At 38.0% G+C, this 22756-nt stretch overlaps 2 protein-coding genes across 2 annotated transcripts; both read right to left on the reverse strand.

The window, feature by feature from the left end:
- Nucleotides 1–5293: 5293 nt before the first annotated feature.
- On the reverse strand, nucleotides 5294–6232 carry LOC143654922 (olfactory receptor 11G2-like). Its single transcript, XM_077126543.1, has one exon. It carries the CDS (start codon nucleotides 6230–6232, stop codon nucleotides 5294–5296), a length of 939 nt encoding a protein of 312 aa, XP_076982658.1.
- Nucleotides 6233–12804: 6572 nt separating this feature from the next.
- LOC143654923 (olfactory receptor 11G2-like) lies at nucleotides 12805–13746 on the reverse strand. Its single transcript, XM_077126544.1, has one exon. The coding sequence runs from the start codon at nucleotides 13744–13746 to the stop codon at nucleotides 12805–12807; it is 942 nt and encodes a 313-aa protein (XP_076982659.1).
- Nucleotides 13747–22756: the final 9010 nt, after the last annotated feature.

Below are 22756 nucleotides of genomic sequence, written 5' to 3' on the forward strand. Positions count from 1 at the left end.
ACAAAATATAAAGTTTCCCCCACTCCTCATTTTGTTTTAAAAGGAGTTTAGAACGAATTTTAGGGCTTGAATTTAATAACTGCATAAGTTCTCAAGGTCCACAAGTCTTCATTCTATTTCTTATCTTTTTCAATCCCTATTTCCCTTCCTCTATGGATTTGGCAGTTTTTGTTGGATATATTAACTCCTCTACAGGACAAGGTGGGGTGGATATAGTAAGATAAATAAAGGCATATATAAATAAACATATAAGTAAGTAGTTCTAAGTTAATGAAAGTGATGGCATTCTTATTGAGCCTTTCCCTCAGTACAGATTATTGAGCAGGCTCCTCCAGGTGTTCATATAAAAAATGAATTCCCTAAAGTAGCCTAGAAGCTTACACATGATCTGATCCTGTGTACTCTCCAGACTCTTCTCCCTCTGAGTGACAAACTTAATCTTTTCATATTCTTTGAAAACCCCCAAATTATACCTGCATTTACTTGGAATTTAATTTCCCTAGATCTTCAACCAGTTCTTTCCCTCACTTTGAAATATTACCTTCATAAAGTCTTCTTGGCATCCTGTCTAAATTATTTCCTATCCTATCCCAACTTTTCCTATATTCATACTCTCTTCTCTTCACCTTTTTTAAAGAATAATATTTATTTTTAAGACTTTTAAGTTTAATTGTACCATATAGAGTACTGAAAAGCACAGGAAGCAAAGAACACAGAAATCATCCAGAATCACAAGCAGTTTACAGTTTGACACATCCTTCTATGTCCTTTATGTATATACACACCACTGAACATACAGTTTTATGTGGTTGACATTACCCAGAATCATGCTTTTTCATGAATATTTACCAATTCAGTCTCAAAGTCATGAGTATCACAATAATCAAAATACATGACACCAACTCAGTTAGGGGAAAAAATGTATTCCTGCCTTTCTTCGGAACAAAAATTTCACAAAAGAGAAAAATGGCAACTGGCCTGTAGAGATATCGGGAGAGTTACACATACTGCATTCCCTTAATGCTCAATTTAAAATTAGACGTAAAGCAGGAGAACCAAAACTATAATGCACCTAAGAGAATTCATGGTCAAATCTTTATCAAAATAATAGCGAGGTAGGTTTCCATTCGTTTATTTAACTACATTTTCCTTTGGTACAGTCCACAGATATGAACATACAACGGAACTAATGGAACATAATGGAAAATCAAAATGGAACTAATAGTGCCTGGGGAGTTCAGTGTAGAATTCTCACCTGCCATTCAAGAGACCCAGATTCATTCCAGGACCATGCATTGCCCCCCACCGTCCGCACCCCCATGCTCAAATTCAACAAATGGTATGGTGATAATGGATATCCACATGGAAAAAGAATGAAATGAGACCCCCACTGCTCAGCATACAAAAAGAAAATATGACTATGTCTGCATTCATCCCTCCCCCTGCACTTTCTCCTGCCCCACCCCCTGCAGCCACTAATAAACAAGTCCTGATGCATGCTGCTCAGAGGTGGTTTAAGTATTCCATGTCAAAGATACTTCTTTTCTATTAACAAAAAGATATTAATAAATTTGTTAATTCTCTAGCTCTATTTTTTATCATACATTGTCACTGCAAGATATCTAATTTGAAATAAAGAATCTCATCTACAGTAAACACAGGTATTTTACAAAAAGTGTACATAAAAATATGGTTATAATCTAAAGTGGCCTTCTAAATATGGAGATACTAGCAAAGAGCCCTTCCCTTGTGCTTCCTCTTCTTCTTTCACCATTTCAATAAGTAAAGAAATACATCTAATGCCAAGAGGTGGATTAGCAAAGGTCATTCCCAAAAGACAGTCCTTCCTATAAACTAACGCAAGGACATTTCTATAGGGACCACTGTTCTATCTCTATTTTTAATGTATTTTGAACATTAAGACTTATACATAATACACAGCAATAACTGGAATGCCTATATAGAACAGTGGTCAGACAATCTGAATTTGTCTAAAAGCTCACAGGCTAAGAGCCCTTCCCTCTACATTCCTTCCTTGCCCCCGACCTGCCTTAGTATGTTGCCCCAAGATATCTAGTTTAACAAGTCCATTCCCATGTATTTACAGTAAAATATTGAAAGTATTATTTTACCTTCTCTACTTTTAATATATGTTGTATACATCTAAGCATCTAGAAAGACCAGATGCTTCAAATAAGGATTAAATTTGTCCACGATACACATAGTAGCAGTGAATAAACCATACACATATTAACAAAGGATATGATCTAAAGTGTCTTCTAAACAGGAATCTTCTAGTCTAGAACCCTTCCCCTTTTCACCTCTATGAACCTATTGTAGTTTTGTCTGAACACACTAGCATGTTACCTTTTGCAATTGCTTCTCTCTCACCTCTTCCAAACCACTGAATGAGTATATAAACAGTAGTGTGCTGCTCAGAGATGGTTTAACAGTCCCATTTCAAAAGAAACATGTCCTATGAATTTGAGCAAAATGATATTTCCAAAGTAATATTTTACTATTTCTACTTTTAACATGCATTGGTTACTTCTAAACATGTAGACAAACCAGATGTTTCAAATAAGGACTTAGCTTGTCCATTATATGCAGAGCAGTCCTGAGTAAACTGCAGACATGTAACAACAGTCAATCTGAAGGTGACATCTAAACATGAACATTCTGGTCTAGCACCCTTTCTTTTTATCCCTCCTCCCCAAACCTGGGGGCTACAATGCTTACAATTTCAGAAGATAATCATTCCTAGGAATTTTAACAAGAAAAGTGTAAGATATGTTAGTTTACTAAGAATACTTTTGTCATATATTGACAACCTCTTTTACATCTAGAACACTAGATACAAATTAGGATGTGTTCATCCATTATATACATTATATGCAAAGTTTCAGATACAGCCATCATTACATGTGTGTAGTTTATTCAGTTCTACTGTGTATATAGTGGATAGATTTAAGTCCTAATTTGAAACATGCGGTCTTCTTAGATGTTTAGAAGTGTACAAAGTATGTTAAAAGTAGACATAGGAAAATAGCACATTTTGTAGATCGTATTTTGCTAAATTCTTATGAAATACATTTTGGAAATGGAATGGTCAAACCACTTTCAGAGCAGTACATAATTTTTTTGTGCTTTTCAGGGAGGAGGGAGTAGGAAGTGTCAAGGGCTCTATGCCAGTAAGTCTATAATTGGGCAGATAAACTATCATCCTATATGTTCTGTACATTTTGCCTTATTTTACTGTGTATATAGTGACAAATGAGTCCTAATTTTTTATCATCTAGTCTTTCTAGATGTTAAAGAAATTGCCAGTGTAGGACAGAAGGGTAGTTAGCAAATTAACACATTTTATACATTTTGTGTTAAAATGTATAGGGAAGACTTTGTTCTGAAAAGGATGAAAGTTCACTTGCGGAAGCAAAATTGTTAAAATACCCTGTAAGCAGCGGGGTGGAAGGGTGCAAGGTAGTTCAGTGGCAGAGTTCCTGCCTGCATGTGGGAGACTCGGGTTCGATTCCCGGTCCATGCACTTCCCAAACAAGCAAACAAGCAAAGCAAAGCAAACAAAAACAAACAAATAAAACAAAACAAAAAATCAACAAATAGTGCTGCAATAATGGGATACTGAAATGGAAATATAATGAAATATGATCCTGCCATACAGCATATAAAAAATTATATAAAAAAATCCTCTAGGTGTTGCAGATGTAACCTTTATTCTTCTTGTGCTAATTATGGTTACTGGAATTATAGACTTAACGTGTCTACCTTATCGTCTGTCTGTCTCACAAGAATGCATGAAGAATGAAGGCAAGGATTTTGTTTTGTATACTGTCATAATCCCAGGGCGCCTCACAGGGTTCAATAAATGTTTATTGAATGAATGAATAAAATACAAAAACCCCAGGCAACACTGAACTAATTTAGTTATTTTTCCTGTGATTTCTTTATAAGAAATTTAAATCTCTTACCAATAATGTTTGAAAGTTTCACTTTTTGCCAACATTGGTCACTACCATCACTGTAATGATTCTTTAGATATCTGACAGATAAATATCTGATGGAGATTACATCACAAGCATGTCTCTAATTTTGCCAGAGACCCTGGATTTACTCAACATATCTGTCTGAAGTCTTCCCTACATTTGTAGACAGGAATAAAAGAACATGCCAGATTCCTTTCAGAGCAAACAGTCCTGTCCTTTTTCTTACAGAGCTTAGGGCAATCCTAATCATCCTCTCCCTCCCCAGTAATCAAGTTCAATACATAATAAAAGCTGAATGTTTCCAAGGCTGCAGCACATCTTATTGAAGTGCCCCTCCCATCCCAAACCTGGTTATTGCAGCCTTCTTACGGTAGAAAAACATTAGAACCAAACTATTGTTGTGAGAACCAAATAAGGATGAGAATTAGCTCTGACAAAGTAAATCTGAATTTCCCTGAGGACAGAAGTTTATTTGATTCTATTTTCTTGCCAGCTTCTGAGTGAATAAAAGTACAGATCAGTCTCTCACAGGCTGGCCACTTTAAGGTAGTATCAATGAGAAGTTTAAAAAGTTAGTCATGACACCCTGAATAGAGGGCAGGAGAGAATCGATGCTCATAACTGCTGTGCTCTAGAAGCAGCGGTTTCAGAGAACCCCTAGGTCTAGAGAAAATAGAAGCAAATAACCAGCAGGTTGTTTGGGGCTTTTGCTTTATTTTAATATGTTATGGGATACTTCAACTGAATAATTATGTTATAGACACACCTCTATAATTATGCCACCACTGTACTGCTCTCATCAACTGGAGTTTACGCATCCCTTAACTCACTAACCATTCCCACACAAACAGAAAGAATGGGAATTATCATTAGCTGTTTTTTTTTTAATTGTATGGTCAGGCACTGGGAATTGAACCCAGGTCTCCAGCATAGCAGGCAAGAACTCTGCCTACTGAGCCACTGTGGCCCGCACTACCATTAGCTTTTAATATATGGAAAAGAAAATGTCAAAATGCCCATGTCTTCTCCTTAAGCCTTCTGAATACTATTCATCTAACTATTCTGCAAGTGTCCTCATATCTTCAAAAGAATGCAAAGTATGAAAAAATGACATTTATCCTCACATGTCAGTGAGGTACAAGGTTTTGTTGCCATGAGCCCCCCAAGCTGGCCACATCTTAATCCCTGGAACCTGTGAATGTAACAATATATGGCCAAAGGGACTTTGCAGATATGGTTCAGTTAGGGACCTTAAGATGGGGCATTATTCTTAGTCCACTCATGAACTGTCATTAACTCTGACTAGTCTTTGTGCATATGTGAATTTTTCTCAAAGCAGCCTTCATGTCCTTGTTCCGGAGACAGTAGATCAGAGGGTTTAGTAGTGGAGTCACTGATGAGTAGAACAGGGTTACAATCTGTATCCCAGCTGTATTCCAAGAAGCTGGGAAGCTGTACATCACCATGATTGTTCCATAGAACAGAGAAACCATAGCCAGGTGGGAACCACAGGTAGAGAAGGCCTTACATCTGACAGCTGCTGACGGAACCCATAACACTGCTCTGAGAACCAGGATGTAGGATCCAAGGATGAAGAAGAAGGTGATGAAGATAATAAGAGAGCTCAAAATAGAACAGGAAATCTCAATTCCAGGGGCTGGGACACAGGACAGGGCCAGAAGAGGACCTGGGTCACAAACAAAGTGGTCAATAATGTTGGGACCACAGAAGGGGAGCTGGGTTATGAAATAGATAGGGATTGGATAGCAGAGGAAGGCTGTTACCCAGCAGAGGGCTACCAAGTTCAGGCAAAGATGACTGGTCATGATAGTAGGATAGCAGAGAGGCTGGCAGATGGCCAGGTACCGATCAAATGCCATGAGGGGCAACAAGAAAGTCTCATTGATGCCCATGGAGAAGAAGAAGTAGAACTGGAGGAAGCAGGCCGTGAAGGAGATGGTTTTTGTCTCAGACAGGAAGTTCTCTAACATAGCGGGAACAGTGGTGCTGATGTAACAAATCTCCAGGAATGAGAAATTGGCCAGCAGAATGTACATGGGTGTGTGAAGCCTGTGGTCCAGCTTCACTGCACAGATGATGGCTCCATTCACCATCAGTGTCAGGGTGTAGGTCAGAGAGAACAGCATGAAGAGAAGGAGCTGAACCTCACTGGAACAGGGAAAACTCAGGAGTATGAACTCAGTCACTGTGCTGACTCTGGACATGTTCATGTTTTCCTAAAGGTGGAAAAGGAAAGGTGACAAAGACACAGATGACCTGATTCTTTAATTCTCATGGGTGCTTCCTTTCTAGAGAGTTTTAAATTGTCATACAACTCCGAGATTCTGTTATTCCAATAAATAAGTAATAATCTAACAACATTGCTCAAGACTGTCAAACTTTGAGAGCACTTGATACAATTATACCCTCTGAATCCTTGGGTTTTTCCTTATTCCTCCTTAGGAATTTTCTCACAATAGAAGACAGGATTCTGTGCAATGAACAGGTTGGAGAAGGATAATGACAGTACTTACAAAGGTGTATAAGCACATATGAATGTCATCCACTTCTGTCTATAGAGTAAGATATGAAAAAGCACCTAATTTCAATTATCTGGATCTTTGGAATCAGAAGCACAAATTCCATTAATCAGTAAGGGAGAAGAGAGAGAAAGGTAATGAATACCACCATGAAATCTTCAGCCATTTTACTTTTATTCTGCATCAATTTTGGCGTTCTAATATTGTTAAATTTTTGTACAATTAACTGTAGTCCATGGTTTAACTCAGGGTGTACTGTTTGTGTTGTGCAGTCCCAGGAATTAAAAAAAATCTTTATTCTAGTACCATGTCTACAACCCAACACTCTTCCTTTCAGCCAGCATCAGATATATGTTTCAGTGCTGTTAATTATGCTCACAGTGTTGTGCTGCCATCACCACCACCATTACTAACACATTTTTAATAGTATTGTTAATCTTAATGCGGTCTCATAACCCAGGCTCAAAACATCAAATTGTACCTTCTTTTCTTCAGTGTTCATAGATCTTGTTAATGTAGGAAAATTTTGAATGCCCATACATCTACAAAGTGGCTTTTAATTTATTTCCATCTTCATCTAGTTGAATTAAAATACCTTTTTTTAAACCTTGAACTAAATTATAACTCTCCCTATAGGTAGAAAAATGAGCAATGGACTTTATATTATTTTGGGATATTTGAGATTTTTGCCTATGGTATCAGTGTTCCTAGAAAGTTTCCTACTCTTCTGGTTTATGGATGAATGCAGAGGATCACAGATGTCAGGAACTCCCACCAGTGACCTCTGCAGGCTAAAGGCAAAGGTGATAGCCATAAACTCCCCTCCATCTAAGGATCCTTCTCCTACTTTCCTTGCTCCTGTGTTACTCCCATCCCATTTTAGGTGTAGAAGGCTGAAGTTGTCTGGAGAAGAAGAAGGAGAACTAGGAAATTATTGTAATTTTTGAACATGTATAATTTTTCATGAAAACATTATTCTGTGAATTAGACTCAGTCTGGGACACTGACTTCCACTGTGAGAGGGGAAAGACAAGGCCAACTAAATCTCCTAAAATTCTGTGCTTAGCTGCATCTCAATTTATTTTCTGGATGTCTTCAGGTAGTGAGGGGCAGCCAATATCTGGCCCTTAATGACCCAAAGTGGCGTGATTGAGTGACAACATTTATTCAGGAACATGTAAGTCCAGAATACAGTTCAAGTGGCTTCTACGTTTGACATATGCTAGCTAAGAATTTTTATTAATGTTATTATTTATAAAATGTGTGACTTTGAAGATCACATAATGCCATACCTTTGAGGATAATCTTAATTGCTCTCTTTAGAGACACAGTGTTATGGGAGAGATTCAGAAATTCTTACATCACATCTCACTGCAAGGATCCTCTTCAGTCTATGAGTAGATCATCTCAGGTATGACAGAGCTCTCGGTATTTTCTCTAGGAATTCAGTGTACCCCAGGAGCCAAAGAAACCATGAGGAAATAGTAAAAAAAAGGAAGAAGAAATATGTGGTGATAAATTTATGTGACAACTCCAATGGTTTTGCAAACCTAGTCAGATGACTTCACCAATCTGGCAAGTTTGGTGAATTTATCTCCCAGATGTCCTTTCTCTCAGTCCCGGATCATCTGCTCTGTGGTAGAGCCACACACAGCTAAAAATGGGGAGAGCTGAAGTTTTTTACAGTCCTGCTGCCCTGCGCCCCTTTCTTAGTCCTTACCAGATGTCACTTTGCCAATGTCTCTGTTCCTGAAAAGCACAGGTTCTGACTGGATATAACTTCTGCTTAATAAAAATAGCCATGATAGTAGTGAAGTTTTTCCACATCCTCATCTCTCTCACTTCCCCAAATTTCCCTAGCCCCCTTTGTGTTACGTTTGATTTCCTTTTATATTCGTTTATGTAACTTGAGATGCTGTTGTTTTTACAGCCATAGAACTGAATGCAGAGCTAAAAGGCATGCATAAGAACTGTTCTGACTTCTGTCTCTTTTGAACCCATCTCCTCATAGAACCGGCAGTTCTAATTTGTAATCTTCTGTTTACATTTCAACAAAGGCAGAAAGATGGAGGGCATGGCACCCTTGGCAGCCACCAGCCAAGAGAGGGCTTACATTGCTGAATCCACAGTATTGGTCTGGAGAAAAAGTAGCATATTTACTACATGATAAAGATTTATCTATCTTGTTCTGAAATTTATGTCTTATTCATCCTAAGGGATATAGTTCCTAGGGGTTCTAAAATTTGGACATGATGAGGAAAGATTGCCAATTGTATCCAAAATGTTTCCTTTCCTTAGGAACCCACTAATTGGCTCATGGGACCCAGTTTCCCCTGTGAGGATTGCATCATCTCATGCTATTCTTAAAGCAGATTTTTATTCTGGTTCTTTTTTTTTAAAATTTCATTTTTTTTAAAGCTTACTTTTGTGGTGTTGTAAAGACTACAACACCACCAGTTTAGCTGGAACAGATTTTTGTTATTTTTCTTAATCTTTAACATTAAATTTTATTCATGTTTTGAGTACATCTGTGATGTTGAACAAATTTGTCATGTTTTGACAAATAAGAATTTGTCAGTTAAAGAGCTAGGACACCAGAGTTCTTATTCTCTTTTCTCTTTACTTATTCAATGGCTTGCTAAGGGCTATTGTCTTTTTTTTTCTTTCATCTCTCCTTTCCTTTCATTTATCCTTTCATTTCATCTCATTTATCCTTTCCTTCCCTTCCCTTTCCTTTTTTGTTAAAGGTTTTTTCTCCTGGGTCAGCTCTGTGCTTCTAATATGATACTGATAAGTAAGTACGATGGAATGGTAGTTATCTGTTGGGAATTGAATCATGTCCCCTAGAAAAGACATGTTCAAGTCTTAATCTGCATTCTTATGGGAATGAACCATCTGTAAATAAGATCTTTGAAGGTGTTATGTTAGTTAAGGTCTGGATTCATTTCTGAATAGACTCTTTAGTAATTCTTTTTAGATGAGACCAAATTGAATGAGGGTGGGCCTTAATCCATATGACTGGAAGCCTTATAAAGAGAGGAAATTTGGAATAGAAGAAGACAGAAGCCAGAAGAAGCCAGAGTGAATTAAGAATCTCTGGGAAAGTCTGAATCTCCAAACTATCAGTCTTATTCCCAGCAGTCATGATGTCTAAAATGCCACTGTTACAGTTCCTTTGGGTTAAGATTAATAATTGCGAAACATCTGCAGTTTATTGAGTGTGTTTATTACCTCATTCAATCCACATGGCAATACTGAGCCATACATATTAATTCCATTTTACAGATGATAAAACTGATGCTCAAGAGGTGAAGTACTGATTTTGTGAATTAAAAGGCAAAAGTTCTTGAATGAATATAGCTTCCCATGCTCTTCTCTGAGTATCCTGTTTTAGGAGGTTTGGGATGGAACTCAGTGTCTGTATTTCAGTAATACTTCAGCTGCTTTTTAGGACTAGGCCAGCTTTCATAAAATAGGCTTATGGTAATAGCTTGGGGAGAAAGTAAGGAGGGTTGGCTGACGCCAGTGATATAGCCCCCTAGAGCAGAAATTCTGTGAAAGGTAAGGAGCCGCCTGCTATATAACAACTTGCCGGGCCTCACAATCATGCTTGAGAATGGCACTAGGTAGAAGGGCTCAGTTACCTTCTAGTCCTTGAGAGGGCTTGTGGGGGTACTGCCACCCCTAACTCCCAGCATTGTGCTCTCATAAATGTTTATGAAAGAACTGGTTAATGTTTAAGAAAGTTACCAGTTCTTGATAATCTTTACAGAGTAAAAGTGGCTGGGGCTGAAAATAAAGAGGGGGAGTTAGAACAGCTCTCTGCACGTATCCCACTCACTGTTCAGGATCCCAGTAGACTAATCTGAATGATCTCATTGGAACATCTCGGATACATGTGGCCACTCATATTCTTACTCATTTTTACTCTGCCTCTCTGATCTGTCCCTTAATTCCGAATTCCCTAAATTTATTTTCTGCCAATATTACAGAACTGGGCTTGGTTTTATTTTTCATGACTTTTTATGGGCTTCCCTCTTCATTTCTATGCCTGCAGACCCAGCGTTGTTCAAGTTCCAACTGAAATGCCACTTCCTTTGTATCACTTTCTCTATCTCATCTTTCCAGGATAAATTATCTATGATTTTGATTCTATAACATTGTGCATATAGTTCTATAACAGTCAAGGTATTAAAAATTCATGTCATTGCATTGTAGGAGGTAAAAAAATTTTGGGTTGGAGGGTTCAGAATATAGACCCCCAAAACTGCTCCTCCTAAAAGCAACACAGGCACTAGGAAAAATGGCCAAAATAAACTTTTCAGAGCTCTAAGAATTAACCAAATGCTTGCAGCAATCCAAGGAGCATTTAATCAATAAAATGGCTGAATCTCAGTAAGAAAGGTGAGCTGTGTGTTTTAACTTGCTATATTCCGCCCTCTCCTCCCTTCCTAGAACAGATAGGAATGGTGAGGAGTTTATGTGGAACCATTAGCATTGAAAAAGAGGAGATGGAATATGACATATAGGACAAGATAAAGAAGGAGTGGGAATTGGTATTACCTATGTTGGAAGGCCTCAAAATCTTTCATTGGCAAGAATGATGGATTTTAAAAAATATTTTATTTATTTATTTACTTATTAAACAAAACAACATACAAATACAAACATTCTTAGCATATGATCTTTCCATTCTTGATATATAATCAATAACTCACAATATCATCACATAGTTGTATATTCATCATCATGATCATGTCTTATAATATTTGCATCAATTCAAAAAAAGAAATAAAAAGGAAACAGAAAAAATTTCATATATACCATACCTCTTACCCCTTCCTTTCATTGATCACTAGCATTTCAATGTACTAAATTTATTTTAACATTTGTTCCCCCTATATTTATTTATTTTTAATCCATATGTTTTACTCATCTGTCAATAAGGTAGATAAAAGGAGCATCAGACACAAGGTTTTCACAATCACACAGTCACATTGCAAAAGCTATATCATTATACAATCATCTTCAAGAAACATGGCTACTGGAGCACAGCTCTACATTTTCAAGCAGTTCCCTCCAGCCTCTCCATGATACCTTAACTAAAAAGGTGATATCTATATAATGCATAAGAATAATCTCCAGGATAGCCTCTCGACTGTTTGGAATCTCTCAGCCATTGACACTTTATTTTGTCTCATTTCTCTTTTCCCCCTTTTGGTGGAGAAGGTTTCCTCAATCCCTTGATGCTGAGTCCCAGCTCATTCTATGATTTCTGTCCCACATTGCCAGGAAGGTCCACACCCCGGGAGTCATGTCCCACATAGAGAGGGGGAGGGCAGTGAGTTTTCTTGCCGTGTTGGCTGAGAAGGAGGGCCACATCTGAGCAACAAAAGAGGTTCTCTGGGGGTGACTCTTAGGCCTAATTGTAAGTAGGCTTAGCCTATCCTTTGCAGGATTAAGGACAAACCCCAAGATTGGAGGCTCAGCCTGTTGCTTTGGTTGCCTCACTGCTTGTGAGAATATCAAGAATTCTACACTTGGGGAAGTTGAATTTTCCCCCTTCTTCACCATTCCCCCAAGAGGACTTTGAAAATACTTTTTTATTCACTGTTCAAATCACTCTGGGATTTACTGGGGCATCGCTCTGGACAAACCTACAAAATCTCATGCCCTACTCAAGGTTCCATGTACTTATGGTGTTCAATTAAGCTGTCCATATAACTCATATTAGGAAATGCACTAGTCAAAATATAAATTTTGTACCAAATAAACATTTTATGCTTTAGTCTCACACATAAGTTGAAGTTTTAAAATATGAATTACCATCTATTTTCAACACCCTGTAGTATTGACATTCTTTTGTTGTTCCTCATACAAAAACATTTTTAAATTTGTACATTTAGTCACTACAAGAATGATGGATTTTTGAGAGGCAAGATTGATGGAGTATATGTGAGGTGTTTGAGAAGAATATGCAAGTTTGTTCAAATGCAGAGGAGATACAGGTAACTAGAGTAAAGAAAGACAAGGAAGCCAGGCAATTAGGCAGATCATTTATTAAGATCTTGATATCTTCCCAATATTTTTTTGTTGATTGTAGGTAGGTCAGATCACAGAATATGTTAGGAGAGGCAATGGGATTTAAACTTTTTTTTTACAGTCTGCCTTTTTCACATCTACTTCCCAATTTCTCAACTCTTCAATGTCAGAAGGCTCACAGTCTGAACTTATCTGGAAAATGCTAACATCACAGACCAGTTTTAGGAACTTCCTAGAACTTTACGCAAGGCATCCTTCATCTCTTTATTCCGGAGGCTGTAGATCATGGGGTTGAAAAAAGGGGTCAAAACAGAGTAGAACAAAGTAGTGAACTTCTGCATGCCCTTGGCTTGTCCTGATCCAGGACTTACATATGTCAACATAACAGAGCCATAGAATAGAAACACCACAGCCAGGTGTGAAGAGCAGGTGGAGAAGGCCTTCCTCCGTCCAGCTGCTGATGGCACCTGCGTCACAGCTCTCAATACCAGGGCATATGAGCCAAGAATATAGAAAAAGGTGGCAAAGATGAGGAGGGAGCTCATGATGCCACAGATGAGAACAGTTCCTGGGACTGGAACACAGGCTGAAGCCAGGGTTAGCAGGGGGCCCAGGTCACACAGAAAGTCATCAATCACATTTGGACCACAAAATGGCAGCTGGGTAATAAGAATCACTGGGATCAGAAACCAGAGGAAGCCGTATCCCCAGCAAAAGATGATCAGGCGGCTGTAGAACTTAATAGTCATGATGGTGGGATAATGCAGGGGGTGACAGATAGCCAGAAACCGGTCATAGGCCATGATGGAGAGGAATAAGCATTCAGTGGTGCCCAGTGAGAAGAAGAAGTACAACTGGAGGAGACACCGAGTGAAGGAGATGGTTTTAGTCTTGGACAGAAAGTTGGCCAGCATGGTGGGCATATCTGAATTGACGTAGCAGATCTCCAGGAAGGAGAAGTTGGCCAGCAGAATGTACATGGGGGTGTGGAGCCGATGGTCCCAGCGTACTGCACACATGATGGCCACATTTCCCAGGAGTGTCAGGAGGTAAGTCACAGAGAATATGGAAAAGAGGAAGATCTGTATTTCCCAGCGGCAAGGGAAGCCCAAGAGGATGAACTCACGCACGGTGGGAGAGCTATTTCTGGCCTCTGAGGTCATTTCCTTTTGTCCTGTGAAGATTGCAGCAGAAATTACATACTACAGAGGAATTTGCCTCTCAGTTCTTCCCTAAGAGATGGGCACACTTTCTTGATCATGGGAGAGGGCATCAAGACCTGTGATTTCCAAAATTTGGTTGGGTAACCAACAGTGCAGTTTTAGGGTACATTCCTTTATATATGCCTTTTATAAACAACTGTCAGTCAGGACAGTAAATATGGGTAAAACTTTTTGAAAGAAGTTCTCTTTGAATTAAAACAAAAAGAGAAATCTGAATATTTCTGTTCTCCATCCCTCCGTGGGTTGCCTGGTGCACCGCGTTTTGGAGAACACTGGTCTAGACAATATAGATAGGAGATTGGCAAAAGCCAGACCAAGATGAAAACTTTGACATGGCAATTCAAATACAAAAAAAATTAACACAGATTTACTGAACAAAATGCAATTTACTACACTTAATTGTGTTTTACAATTTACTTCCTTATGACACTTAAATGTCATAAGGAAGAGGAAGTGACACCTTAGAAGCCAGATATGAAAATAACCGTAGGATAACAGTGACTTTAAGTAAGTTGCAACTTAGATACTTTAAACTATTGTTTCTAGAACATTATCCTTATTTATCTCTATTCATGAAGGTAGGATGTTTAGTGTGTGGGTTATAGACTTTTATATTTGAAGCATTTGGGGAAGTCTTTGAAAGGTGTGGATTTCTGGGCTCCAGCCTGGGTTTGGGATCCATGGGTGAGGCGCAGCTCAGGCTGGGGACATTATTGAGCTGGGCTCTGCCACTTCCTGAGCAGGATTTCCTCAGGAAAGGATTCAACCTCAGAGACTACACTACCTTCTTTATAAAATGTGAATCATAATTCCTACATAGGAAGGCTGACATGACCATTAAATAAAATCACATAAGCAAAAGCAGATTATAAATTGTGAAATGCTACAGAAATATAAGGTATTTAAAAGTGTCCAGGAATTATTATGCTAGATGTCATATTCCTTTCTTAATCTTATAAATTAAAATGATTTCAAATGTGAAAGAACCCATTTCTGGTATATTGCATTCTGGCAGCATTAGCAAACGAAAATACCATGTGACAGGCTAACTATCTGTGTGTGCATGTGCGTATGTGTGTAAGTATGTGTGTATAAATATATGAATGGGGAGGCAGTGTGTATAAATATATGAATGGGGAGGCAGTATCCTTGGAGAGGTCTCCCTAATTTCTTAAGACCACTCCAAAAATGCGACTCTCTCATAAGCTTCCTTTTAAGATAGTTTTAGCCCACCAATGCACCGAGTTCCCATTGTCTTCCTCACAGACTGCCTTTCTTTGCAGGGATGCTGTTCCAGGCTTAAATGATTTAAATGCTAGGATCATTTTCCTGAGGGCTACAAGGCGGTTTGTCTTAAGGCCACCCAGTTTTGAATATGCAAAGCCTAGTGGGTGATCCCTTCCCACACTGCCCCTTTCTCACCCTACTCCCCTGTGGGATTGCCTGTGGAAGACAGGAAAGAGCAGCCCAATAAACATTACTTCAAAACATGTGGCCTTGTGGAAATCAGGTTTCCGATACTGTGTTTTTTCTCTCTGGTGTGCTTTGCTTTTGCAGTATAGACAGCCCAAGAGAAATCGTGGTTATTCTTTTGTTTTTTGTTTTGTTTGTTTTTTGCGTGGGCAGGCACGGGGAATAGAACCCGGGTCTCTGGCGAGAACTCTGCCTGTTGAGCCACTGTGAACCACCCTGGCTGTTCTTTTGAATACAAGGAATAGAGAGAACCTTATCCAAATTTTAGGCCTTGACTTAGACTAAAGCTGAATGCTGAAGAACTTTGGAATATGGGTTTATCATTCCCTTTCACTTATTATGTTTTTCAACTTTCTCAACTCAGAAGCTCAGATCTCAAATTCTCTGTTTCCATTTGTTAACATCACTTCCCTGGAAAATAAATCCAATAAACTCATGCATAATCTTAATCCCTATCATCAGTGAAGACTTTAGCAGTTTCTGAGCATGTATCCATGTTATCATGTACACAAGGGCACATGGCCAGATGGCCTGCATGCCAGATCTTTTTGAGCAGCTTCTACAGAGAGACTCACAGACCCAGGATCAGGCAGAGGTTTCCTTTGCTTATTGTAAACACAGCAATATACAGCACTATGATAAACAGGACATCAGATTCCAAGATGGGGACCCCACCCTTTAGGCTGTGAAGTTTTTTAGTTGCCTGATTTAGGAAGTACTTATTCCTCTCTGATGTGTCAGGGCCAGGATATAACACCAAAATGCAGATGGAAGCTTGACTCCTGTCCAATCTCTAGGTTCAGTGTGTGTGACTGGTGTGCTTGTGGGTCTTAGGTCTAAGCTCTGCAGTTTCAGCTCTATAACAAGGTGGGCTAACAGTAGGAGTCTCCACATCAGCCAAGGTGACAGAACAGGTGCTAGCCATAAGCACTGGGCAATAGCTGCTTTCATTTCCATGGATCCTTGCAGGAGGGAAGCTGTAGGAGCCAGGGTTAATGGAAAACCTGCGGAATTTATTGGGAGCAACTGGCTTCGGAGTGGCGACGGCAATAAACTGTGGAGACTGCTATCTGCTTAATTGGAGGACAGTCTGAGAGGGAGAGAATGTTTGTTTTTTCTTAAGCCCCAAGGTCTCGTTAGCTATCTCTTGTATGTAGAGAGCAATATACTGATAAGTAGGCACTGTGTTTTTTCATGAAATGTATGCCTGCTTTTAGTCACCTAAACCCTGCAGTATATAAGCAGGAACTAGTTAAGAATAAAGTTGTCTGTTGTCTGTTATGGCTAAGCTTCAGACCCCCTGAACCTGTCTGTCTCTTTCTTTCTTCCTTCCTTCCTTCCTTCCTTCCTTCCTTCCTTCCTTCCTTCCTTCCTTCCTTCCTTCCTTCCTCCCTCCCTCCCTTCCTTCCTTCCTTCCTTCCTTCCTTCCTTCCTTCCTTCCTTCCTTCCTTCGTCCTTCCTTCCTTCCTTCCTTCCTTCCTTCCTTCCTTCCTTCCTTCCTTCCTTCCTTCCTTCCTTCCTTTCTTTCTTTCTTTCCTCTCTCTCTCTCTCTCTCTCCCTCCCTTCCTCCCTCCCTCCCTCCCTCCCTTCCTTCCTTCCTTTCTTTCTCTCTCTCTCTCTCTCTCTTTCTTTCTTTCTTTCTTCTTTCTCTCTCTCTCTCTCTCCTTCCTTCCTTCTTTTCTTTTCTTTTCTCTCTCTCTCTCTCTCTCTCTCTCTCTCTCTCTCTCTCTCTCTCTCTCTCTCTCTCTCTCTCTCTCTCTCTCTTTCTTTCATGATTCCTTAATATCGTTTGAGCTCTATTTCATAGGAAGCAACAGGCAGCTTCCTTTTTGGCTGGGGAGCTTGAAGGGAGTAACTTTTAGGAAAAGTTAACTCTTTTTAAAAATATTTATTGAGAAATCTTCACATACATAAATTCTATACATGGTGTACAATCAGTGCTTCACAATATCATAGTTGGAAAGTTACTCTAGTGCATGGAACCCTTGTAGAATCTTATATCTTGCCCTACATGCTCTTTAGGATTGGCTGGAATGGTCCTGGTTGGGGTTTGGCAGGTTATGATAGGTAGCAAGGTCTACCTGAAGCTTGCATAAGAGCAACCTCCAGAGTAGCCACTCCACTCCATTTGAAGTCTTTCTGCCACTGATACTTTATTTGTTACACTTCTTTTCCCCCTTTTGGTCAGGATGGGCAGCTGATTTTTAAAAAAATATTTTTATTCATAAAACTTAACATGCAACATACAAATGTTCTTAACATAGAAACAGTCCATACATGGTGTAAAATCAATGGCTCACAATAGCATCACATAGTTGTGTATTCATTACCATGATCATTTTTTAAAACATTTGCATCACTCCAGAAAAACAAATAAAAAGAAAAAAGAAAAAATGTATACGTATTATCCACTTTAACCCTCTTTCTCTTTGACCACTAGTATTTCCATCTACCCAATTTATTTTACCCTTTGTCCCCCCTAATATTCATTTATTTTTTTCCATATTTTTTTACTCATCTGTCCCTGGATATAAGGAGCATCAGACAGAAGGTTTTCATATCACAATTACATTGGAAAAATGATGTCATTATACAATCATTTTCAAGAATCTAGGCTACTGGAACACAGCTCAACAGTTTAATTCACTTCCCTCCAACCACTCCAATATACCATAAACTAAAAAGGGATATCTATATAATGCATAAGAATAACCTCCAGGATTACCTCTCTACTCTGTTTGAAATCTCTCAGCCACTGACACTTTATCTTGTCTCATTCCTCTCTTCCCTCTTTTGGTCAAGAAAGCTTTCTCAAGCCCTTAATGCCAGGTCCCCTCTCATCTCATAGGACAAATTAACTCTTGTTGTCTGATGTTCATTATCTTTTTTGACTTTCTCTATTACTCTGTATGGGAGCCATAGTGAGAATCATTATCTCCATTTCATATATGAGGAGAAGAAGGCTCAAAGAGGATAACTGCCTGAGGCCCCAAATCAGTAAGTGTCAGAAACATGACAGGAGTTCATGCTGTTTGGCTTTCAGTTTATTGTTTTCTCACTATGTTAGAGTATGCTTAGTGAAAATGTTTCTACCATGTCATATCTCTCAGGGAAAAAGTGCATCAAACTAATGAAATGAATCACTGCTGTAGATATCATCACATACCTGAGGGGAAGAGGTGAGGTCTCCCAGTATTCCTCAAATCACAACACTCATGATGAATTTTGGTCCCTCCCTACCTTTTCTTTTCATTTTTACGTGTCTAATTTTTTTTTTCAATGGGAATAGTTAAGAAGTAAGCAAACATTACCCAACTTAGTTCAGCTTCAGTATCTGGTCTTAATCCATCCTCAAATGTAGTCACAGGCCATCAAAAATGGCTGGAGATGTTATTTCATGACAATAGTTCAAAAATGTGATTCCTGGAATAAAAATGAAATAAAGACCATTGAATTGCACAACACAAGCTGTGAGCCCCAAGTTAAACTATGAACTAAAGCTTATAGTACAATTATAAAAAATGTGCTTTCATCAACTGTAACAAATTACCACAACAATATAAGTGGTTAATAATAGGGAAGTATATGGGACTCCTGTATTTTATACATTATTTTCTCTAAAAACACAACTTCTTTAATAAAAAAAGAGATGGTTTCCCTCAAATTAACCAAATTGAGGAGAGCAGAACAGACTATTTTCCTTTTAGCTAACTTTTACAATATGTGATATTCAGCTCCTCTGTGCCATCATAACCGAGGCAGACCCCTCCTCATCCAGCCATACAAACTCAGGATAAATGATCAACAAAGAACATTCTTGAAATGAAAAGAAAAGAGAAAGGTACCAAGTAGCAACACGATAACACTGAGAAGATATTTAAGGGGGTTAGAGGCAATTGTTTCTTTGAGTTTTGGTTGTTATAATTCTATTTGTTAGAGACTTTGATTTATCATTACTTTTATTATTTTTATTTTTTCCATCAGTTAAATACATTATTCCCCTTTTCCCCACTACATCCCTGAGTTCCTATTCTGTATTTGTTTTTGTAGTCTGAAGGACAACGTACTATGTCATAGGGACCTACTTATGGGAATAGTTGAATTTTGTACCTTATTCACCTGTTTCTCCCCTACTCTGGAGAAGATTAAAAAACCATCATCTGGTCTCTCATTTCTTCCAATATGTATTGCTGACATTTACTGACTTTGAAGAAATCATGATTTGAATAGGACTTTGAAAATCATATTTTCTTTGCAATCTGAACTCACTGAATCTTGGAGCCAAAAGAGACTTTAAAGTCACCTAAGTTGTCCTTCCACCAACAGTAAAAGCCCTCTCTCCTACCAGCTTATTAAGTAAGTTATATAGTGTCTGCTGACAAAGAGGTCACCACCAAAGGAAGGCAGGACATCACCTTCGGAACAGCTTTCATTTTGGAAGTTGTAATAAACTTCCTTGTTATCTTTTGCCTCTTCAGTTAGTTTCTTATCTTGATTTATTTTCACAATTTTACTTCTGTCTCAGGAAAGAGAAATTAGTACTTATCATGCTTATCATGTGTAGACATTCAGAATTTGAAATATGCATTAGCCTTCTTAATCCTCTGACAATCACAGGAGTGATTATTGAGGCTAAGTAAACAGTGAAAACTCCTAAATACAGTGAGGTGTCAGTGTTCTGCAAGATTTGTGTTCTTTCTATAACCTCTACATTTCTAGATGAAGGCTATTAATTTAAACATGAAAGCTGTGATTTTTTTTTTTTGAATTAGCAAAGATGAAAAATCGCAGTAACAGAGTTGGTGAAGGTGCAATGCACTGACCCTAAGAAAAACTTGTATATATGTATTTTTTCTTTGGCAGGCAAATTAGGAATATTTAGACCCCTTTGAATGTTTACATCCATTAAATAAAAACTATAGGCGTGGGAAAAAGAATAATAAGGATATTCAGGACTACGTAAGATTGTCCTGGGATTCATGGGAAAATGCAGATTTTAATTCAAAAGGAATGGAATGAGGCCTGAAATTCTAAGTTTTTAATAAGCTACCAGATAATGTTGTTTCCTTGAGTAGCAAAGATTTATTCAGTTCTTTATACTTTATAGAGTTCTTTTCATAACAAAAGTTTATATAATTTTTTTTTTGGGTGCATTGTCCCGGAATCGAACCTGGGCCTCCCGCATGGAAAGTCAGCATTCTACCACTGAACCACTATATAATTTTTTAATATACATTTCTGAAGAAAAAGAAAATACATACAAAAGAATACAAAAAACCTTGGAAATAGAAAAGAAAATTAATAGTTGTTAGTATTACTACATCAGATTATGAGTTATATAATTTTCTGTATGTAAGTCTGTATTTCTCAAAATCTCTATGAGCAATGCATATTACTTTTATAATCTCAAAAAAATCATTGTAAAACATTGTTTTTAAAGGTACTTACTCTTCTGGGTCTTTTACCCTCCCTGAGCACTTTTTTCGTGACCTTTGCTGTCCTCAGACTTCTTTCAGTAAGAATATTCCAGGTGGCAGGACACACTGTCTGTGTGCCATGTATGATTTACCATGTAGGAGCTCATCTTCACTTCATTTGCTACTTAGATTTAAATTTAGAGAAGTCAGCCTCTGCCCAGGGAAAGGAAAATTCCCAGAGGTAAGCCTGAGGGCTGTAGTGTACTCTTTGGTGACCTATACTATTTCACAAATCCAGAGCCGGGATTGGAAGTAAGTTTAAAAAATTAGAAGTGAGCTTCTGGAGAGGATTTCCACTGTTACTCCTCTCTCATTTGGAAGGAGTCTTAACTTATCCTCAGTCTAGTTTTCTTGCCTAAAAGGAACCAAAAGAAGAATAACAGTCCTTTGAATTTTGGATTTTACTTTTCTTCAGTAAATTTTATTTTAAGGGTAATATGTAATTGAGAATAGAGCTCACAAAAATTGTTGAAATAGTAAAAATGATTAAGTGAAAGCAGTATGTCTTTATAATTTTTCTTTTACCTTTCAAATGGACAAAATTTGAAACTAAAAGTCTTTTTTCAGGTAGAGATTGTAAGATGGAAAGGTACTTTTTCAAACTCATGCTGCCAAACTCAAATTGTAACATATTTTCCTCTGTCCCACATTTATGAAATATGGGTCTGCCCTTTGTTGAAGGAATTGATTCCAACACTGATTGGGAAAAGGGTAGAGTAACGGCAGATGAGCTTTTCTTCTGCTCTTTATGTCCCTCCTGGATCTCAGAATCTTGTCCCTGGTGCCTTCACTTTGATAGCATTTGGGGAAATATTTTTCTATTTGCATGGCAGTTAGGGCTTTTTTCCATGCCCCACCCCTCCTGGCTCCCCTGCCCCCAGAAGTCATAAGAATGAAAGCTTGTATATTCATCTTGTCCCTGGTAAAATTATCCCTGGAACAGAGCCAGCTTCCTGAAAGAGGACCTTTGCTGAAATTCACTCAGCTGGAGGGCCTTTACCCCAAGGACTTATCCTTTGATGCGTTCATTTTATACGTCTGTTAGTCCTTTTCTCACTTGAGCCAGGATTCCACTCCCTTGACACACTGTCCATTAGGCATGCAAATCTGAGCCTCTTTCTCTGATTAATGGGAGACCTGTTTTATGTTCTTATTTTGAAATTTGTTTTATTGTTGTAATGAAATATTAGTTATTTTCGTTGATCAAAGTAATAAATGTGCAGTTCAAAATCTGGAGGTTTCAGAAAAGTTAAGGGAGGCCAAAAATTAACTGACAATTTTACCAACACAGACATAAATCCAGGTAAAACTTGGCTTTTTTATTCTAACCTTTATTTGTTCTAATCATTTTTCTTCATATACTGAGATTACACAGCATTTATAGTTTAGTTTCCTGCTTATATAAGCATTTTTCATATATAAATATTTTCAAAGCTCCATAACAATGAATTTTATTTCTTTCATTCTCCTAAAGTATTTATGCTAATTTCAATTTCCTAATCTTAAAACAATGCAGCAAAAATCTTTGACTTTAAAAAGTTTGTTTAATTTTAGAATATTTCCTTAGAACAGATTACTTGAAAGAAAATTATAAGGTAAATAGATTTACACAATTTGATGTTTTCAGTGTTATGTTCCAAAATATATTTCCAAACAGGTGCATTTAAGAGAATGCCATCTTATAGCATCTTGGTCATTATTTTAAAATTTATCTCTACATTGATACATTGATAGGAGAAAGCATTCCTAATTCATTTATTAAGGTTGCATTTCTTTGGTTATTAATTATATTAAACTTTTTAACATTTATTAGCCATTTGCATTTTTCTAACAAATCAGTTCTGGTGACATATATACAACCTAAAATTTTCTACTTTATCCATTTTCTGACATCCAATTCCGTGGGTTAATTACCTTCACAATGTTGTGCCACCATTGCCACCTCTATTGCCAAAACCCAGCATTTGTAATACCTCTTTAATGAATTGCTGCTTGTTGAT

This window comes from Tamandua tetradactyla, chromosome 14 (genome assembly GCF_023851605.1).
Source record: "Tamandua tetradactyla isolate mTamTet1 chromosome 14, mTamTet1.pri, whole genome shotgun sequence".
NCBI lineage: Eukaryota > Metazoa > Chordata > Mammalia > Pilosa > Myrmecophagidae > Tamandua > Tamandua tetradactyla.